The 6,666-nt window shown below is 31.0% G+C and overlaps 1 protein-coding gene across 1 annotated transcript in view; it reads left to right on the top strand.

The window, feature by feature from the left end:
- The window catches only part of LOC111686579 (probable serine/threonine-protein kinase tsuA), a 53,800-nt gene extending 47,351 nt beyond the window's left edge, over positions 1 to 6,449 (top strand). Inside the window, exons 2-4 of the mRNA XM_046954648.1 lie at positions 443 to 574; positions 1,949 to 2,281; positions 3,029 to 6,449. Of these exons, the coding sequence (XP_046810604.1) occupies positions 443 to 574; positions 1,949 to 2,281; positions 3,029 to 3,373 (810 nt within the window). The 3' untranslated portion in view covers positions 3,374 to 6,449. The remainder of the gene's footprint in view (positions 1 to 442; positions 575 to 1,948; positions 2,282 to 3,028) is intronic.
- The last annotated feature ends 217 nt before the right edge of the window (positions 6,450 to 6,666 follow it).

Raw genomic sequence — 6,666 nt, 5'->3', positions numbered from 1 at the left:
TAGACTAGACTATAGACTAGACTATAGACTAAACTATAGACTAGACTATAGACTAGACTATAGACTAGACTATAGACTAGACTATAGACGAGACTATAGACTAGACTAAGACTATAGACTAGACTATAGACTAGACTATAGACTAGACTATAGACTAGACTAAGACTATAGACTAGACTAAATAATAGTTAGTTAGTTAGTTAGTTAGTTAGTTAGTTAGTTAGTTAGTTAGTTAGTTAGTTAGTTATTTAATCCACTGGATAAATTCATTCATTTCAAACTCTGTCTTAATCTTAATGTATTATTAATAGCTTTCAATATTTGTCTTTATTATTGTGTTTTCTTTTTTCATCTGCATCTTCTGAATCGTTAGTAATCTGAAATTAAATTTTAATTTTATTTAATTTATATTTTTAATTTATATTTTTCGCTCTTTTTGCAGATAATTATTACCGCTATGGATCGTTTTGTATGGTTTGTTTTACTAGTGGTCATTTCGCATCTTGTGACAGAATTTACTCGTGTCACTGGTTATACCAGAGGGCCTCGCCAAGATGTGGTCATGGTTAACGACGTAAGTAAGTAAATGTTGTGTATATGTTGTTCTTGAAGTTTTTTGTATTCATGTTTATTTATTTCTCTTGGACATCTAAATATTTACCCCAAAAAAGCGAAAAAAGTCTTAATGAATATAATTTTGTTCTTGCAATTTCATATTTATTTACTTGTGTATATTTTGGTTCTTATTCATGAGTTGTAATTTATAAATATTTATGATGCACTTGAAATTAAATTATTTTTTTATTATTATTTTTGTTGTTTCATTGCTTTAATGGGTAAAATCCAACAACTTCGTCAGTTTTTCTAAAATTAGTGTCATGAACCGGCACGTCATGGATAAAACGTTGTAGTCTTTAAGATTTGATACTTAGATGATGATAATTAAAGTTTGTTGACCTTAGTTGTTTAGTTTAATTATTTATTAACTTTTGAATGTGTACATAAATGTGCCTTTAGTTCTAAGCATTTGTTGTAATTGTGAAGTTTCAAAAAACAGGCAGTCAGTATTTTTCTAGAAAACTAAATTTTGTGTTTGTCTTTCGTGCCTAACAAATATTATAATATTTTTAAACGATTTAAGTCTATAGTCTAGTCAATAGTCTAGTCTATAGTCTAGTCTATAGTCTAGTCTATAGTATAGGCTATAGCCTAGTCTATAGTCTAGGCTATAGCATAGTCTATAGTCTAGGCTATAGCCTAGTCTATAGTCTAGTCTATAGTCTAGTCTATAGTCTAGTCTATAGTCTAGTCTATAGTCTAGTCTATAGTCTAGTCTATAGTCTAGTCTATAGTCTAGTCTATAGTCTAGTCTATAGTCTAGTCTATAGTCTAGTCTATAGTCTAGTCTATAGTCTAGTCTATAGTCTAGTCTATAGTCTAGTCTATAGTCTAGTCTATAGTCTAGTCTATGATCTAGTCTATAGTCTGGTCTGTAGTCTAGTCTAGTCTATAGTCTAGTCTATAGTCTAGTCTATAGTGTAGTCTATAGTCTACTCTGTAGTCTAGTCTATAGTCTAGTCTATAGTCTAGTCTATAGTCTAGTCTATAGTCTAGTCTATAGTCTAGTCTATAGTCTAGTCTATAGTCTAGTCTATAATCTAGTCTATAGTCTACTCTGTAGTGTAGTCTATAGTCTAGTCTAAAGTCTAGTCTATAGTCTAACTAGTCTTGTCTATAGTCTAGTCTATAGTCTAGTCTAAAGTCTAGTCTTTAGTCTAGTCTATAGTCTAACCTATAGTCTAGTCTAAAGTTAAGTCTATAGTCTATTCTATATTCTAGTCTAGTCTTTTGTGTAGCCTATAGTTTAGTCTATATTCTAGTCTTATAGGAGTATAAATTAAATGAAAATTAAAAATAAAATTTTTCTTTTCTATATTATTTTTTACAGTCCTCAATTCAACCTATAAGAGTGCAGAATCTAGTACTGTATCCTGGTCAGGAATATGGACTTTACGAGCAGCAAAACCAACAGTATTACAACGGCAACAATCGTTACAACAATTACGCCAATAACAATAAGAACCACAATACAAATAACAACAGTAATTTCTTAAGTAGTTTATTTAATCAATTTATCAACAGCAACAACAACAATAACAACCAAAATGGAGAGGAACAACCACAACAGTTCGATAATAGTAACAACATTATCAATGTGCCCAATGTCCTAGGAGACGTTAGGACATTCAGTTTTCGTCCAATTATCGATAGTATATTTGAGGTGAGTTTATTAAAATCTACATATGTATGTATATGGTAAAGGGTGTTCTGAAATTTATGCATGATTTGAATAACAACATATGTTTGGTATTAAATTTTGTCTGGATTTCTAGGAGACTTACTTATTACAATTTATAATTCGATTTCCAGATATCCCGCCATATAACTTAGTTATTCTGAATCATTCGGTGAATGTAGGACAAAGCTTAAACCTTTAAAAATTTATAATCTAATTTCAAAATTTGTTGATCAAGTATTAGGTTTAAATTTAACTCAATCCTTTATTCAATTCAAAACTTTTCCGGTTTTTTAAACTTTTTACAAATGTTGAACTTCGTTTTTAAGAACGTATGATAGAGTTTTATAGAATGGATAGTTATCCATGAAGTTCTCAATTTGCAAAATTTATTCAGTCACTTTATTGACGTCTCTTTCAATTTTTTTATTCCATAGTGGTGATTAGAAAGATGTATAAATTTCGCAACACCCTTTATAATGGAACTTATCCAAACAAAACCTACTTACATATTTAAATGGAACCAATCTAAGTACAAAGTGTTATATAGTATCAAATATGAAAAGTCCGAAAAATTAAGTTCGTGTTGTACACTATTACCATGTGCGATTGTATAAAAAGATTTAATTAAAATAGTTTTCTTAACAGTTTCTCTCCAGCAAATACATTTTTAATTAAACCAAAAATGCAAGGAAAAATATTAAATACGTTTTCTGTTTTCAATTATCACAGATACCCATATCAACATTACGTGCAGTCAATAATTTGGTGGGACGTTTAACAGGCGGTTATTTGCAGCCCCAGCAACAGGATCAACAACATCAACAATTGTTGCCACAACAGCAGCCACCAAAATACTCTTCTTATCCTTCGTTTCAAGCATCATCATCGGCATCCTCCTCCTCGTACTATGGCATGCAAAAATCTGCTGGTACCATACAACAGCCGCAACAACAACCAAAAACACAATTTGAAATGTTGAATCGAATACAACAACAGGAGTCTGGGGCAAAAGCATCACCACCAGCAGCACAAAGTTCAAAAAGTGTACAACAAAGAGATATGAGTAAATCTTAATGGTGGTCTACAGCAGCAGCATCATTGAAAAGAAATTTCAAAGCAAAATAAGTAAAAGCTACTTAAATAGCAAATCGTTTTGTAGTATTCCTTGGACTGTACTCAGTAAGTGTTCCTGTTGTCTCCTATAAAATTGTAGTTATACGAGTATTTTATTATTAATAGATTTTAATTAAATTCAATTGATTTTAAGGAATTTTTCTTTCCACCAACCGACATTGGAAGCGAATAATTCTTTGTTATCTTTGGCTAAATAAGCACAAATTGTATGGAAGTATCAGGAAAATTTTTTGTATAAAATCAATAGGATTTTTTTTCTATTGCAATGAAGTTGAAGATAAAGGTCAAAAGAAGAAGCTTTAATATTGGATTTAAAAAATGTTTGGCATTATATGGACAATACATCATAAAACAATATTTGCTTTAAATTTAAAAAATTATTAATTTTTAGGGACAATTTGATTGATTGGGGACTTTCTTCTTCAATAAGGTGGTACGACATTATGGAAAAGATCTTTCAAGTATTTTCGTGCAATTTTCTGATAATTTCGTGCAATCCTATTTCCGATACTGTGTCCTAAAGGTTATTCTGTTACTGTGAGTGCAAAAAGTAGTCGGATGTTAAGGACATGCTTTTAATTATAAAGCGAGTGAAGCAAAACTTTCCATCTATTTCTTGCTAAAGAGCTTTAAATTGAAATTGGATATGACTTTTTATGATCTTTCTGGCTTTTATATGAATACCATGCCAAAAGAACTGCTAACTAGTTGGGACCCAGAAAGAATTAATCCTATTTTGGATACTCCGTCCTATAGTGAAATCTATTCTTGTGATAGCAAATATGTAATAATCAATTTAAAAATTGATTTTGCCGCTCGAAGCACTTTGCTTAACTAGTCGAGCTATTTAAAATCTGACAATTGCTGACCCTTTGCATTACTCCCGAGATGCCAAATCATCACTTCCACTGTTGAGTCTGACGTAACCGTTAGACCGAAGTACGAATCCATCAAATAAGCCGAGACTTCGCTCTTACTCACAGGAACACATGCGGTACATCTCCTATGAACAAAGTTTACTCTGAACATACCTGAACAAGAAAGGAAAGTTCAATGGTGACACCGTTATAAGATACCTTATACGACACACTAAATCTAGGTTTACAGGTTGGCAAGACCCGTATACCCCCACATTCATCCTGTATCATATAAGTTCAATTAACACCAACTAATTTCCCGAATTATAGACTTCACCGTGCATCAGTCTTTTAACCGCAACTCATTCTTCCTGCGAAACTAGATTTAAACCACAGCTACTGCGTGGATCCCGAATTAACCTCAACCAAGTGATCGGACCGAACATAGTACCGGGGCAACTAGCTACCAGATTATGTGATTCTCTTGTTACACCCCATGTTATCATTCCAAGGACTAACCGTGGAGTAAAACTACATGACTTGTTTATAGTACCGCCAGACTAGAGGTACTGGTAGCACCTCTTTACCCCTATTACAATACTCCAAGATGAGGGTGTTTCATCAAGGAAACATGCCCCGGGGGGGAACTCTTCTATGGGAATCTGTTGCAACAACGCCAAACTTATCCCGAATTATAGACTTTACCGAGTATCAGTATAACCAACTCTCTTTTCCCGCGAATTTGAGTTGAAAACAAGACAGCTCTCCAATGACCGGGACAATACAAAGTACAATACTCTGAACTGTGGACTATCGGTTTCCCTGTTTCTGATTATGTGGTTTTCTGGTTCCACCCCATGTCAAATCATTTCAAATAATGACCGAGAATGCATTTAATTATCAACAGTTTATAGTCTGCACAGACTAAAGGTATTGGCAGCACGCCTTGTTTCGGATTCAAGGTAATATACCCCGGGGGGTATATTTGACACAGATAGCCTGAAATAGCCTGACTCTTTTCAGTTTTGATCCCAAATGGAGATCATTACCTTGGGACTATTTCTAGTATGCTTTGGTGTTGATTCAACTTGTTATTCTCTATTGTATAAGTTTTGCAGCTCACTCTCTTGCACGTATTTTTAGTAAAGGATATAAAAATGATGCAACCAATAAATTTAAGAATTATTTCTGATGAAAATTTTTCCTGTTACAGATTTATTGTATCCATTATTTAAGCATTTCTACAAAAAAAAATAAACTGCAACAAAATAAATGATTCAAATTCATTTAACCTCAATGATGTTGTTGTACAGTTTGTTATGTCAAACAAATTACAAAAAAAAGTAAAAAAGATTCATCAATTTTTTTTCCATATAACATGAAAATAGTTTGTCCATATAATGCCAAACATTTGTAGTTTAAACACAAACTCCATTAAATGGACTTCCATAACCTTTTTGTGTAATTTTATCCAAGTTATATGTATGTATATGAGAGTATTTCCTTTATATCCGTTTCCTTTTTACAGTTGCATGTATACAACATACATACATATGAATGCAGTGTGTGTATTAATAATAATATGTTTGTATGTGTATAGTTGTACAACTGTTTATTGTATTTTTAGTTGTAGGTAGTTTTAAACTTGTTATAAAGTTTAGATGAATGTATATTTTCCAACATGTAAAGTAGTTCATGTTTTAACTATAAATTATAAACTAATGTAATTTTATAAACAACAAGATACTTTATGGTTGCATGCAAGTATACATACATACATATATATCTGTTGTTGTGTTTGTATTATTTGTTTCATTTCTATGTATTCTAAAATATTACATATGTTATTGTGGTTTAAATACAACATAAAATTTGAATCTAATAGTTTTATAAAAGTCGTACTAAGTGGTAGTATGGTCTACTACAATATACATATGTAAGTATATATGTAGTTTTTAAAGTAGTTATAGTTATAATAATAATAATTTATGTATATATTTAAGTTAATACTTAATATGAATGTAATGTTTGTATGTATTTATGTTTGTGATTATCTTTGATGATATACATATATATATGTTTGTATGTATTTATATCAAACAGGATATATAAAGAATGATTTCCTTTAAAAATTTATTGTTTAAAAAATAAAGTGAATAAATATATTAAAATAATAAAACCTGTATTGCAATTTTTTCTGCTAAAAGGACATTTAATTCCATATTATTGGCTTGGTATACTCTAGTGCAAAGTAAAAACAAGTAAGAAGTTATAGTCGGGCGAGACCGAACATATAATACCCTACACCTGTATACGAATGAAATGTAATTTAGTTTTCATAATAAAGCATTTAAGTTGAATCGTTCAGATATACTA

Source organism: Lucilia cuprina, chromosome 6 (assembly GCF_022045245.1).
Source record: "Lucilia cuprina isolate Lc7/37 chromosome 6, ASM2204524v1, whole genome shotgun sequence".
In the NCBI taxonomy this organism is placed as follows: domain Eukaryota; kingdom Metazoa; phylum Arthropoda; class Insecta; order Diptera; family Calliphoridae; genus Lucilia; species Lucilia cuprina.
Note: the sequence above shows the minus strand (reverse complement) of the source record. Positions and strands in the feature narration are given on the sequence as shown.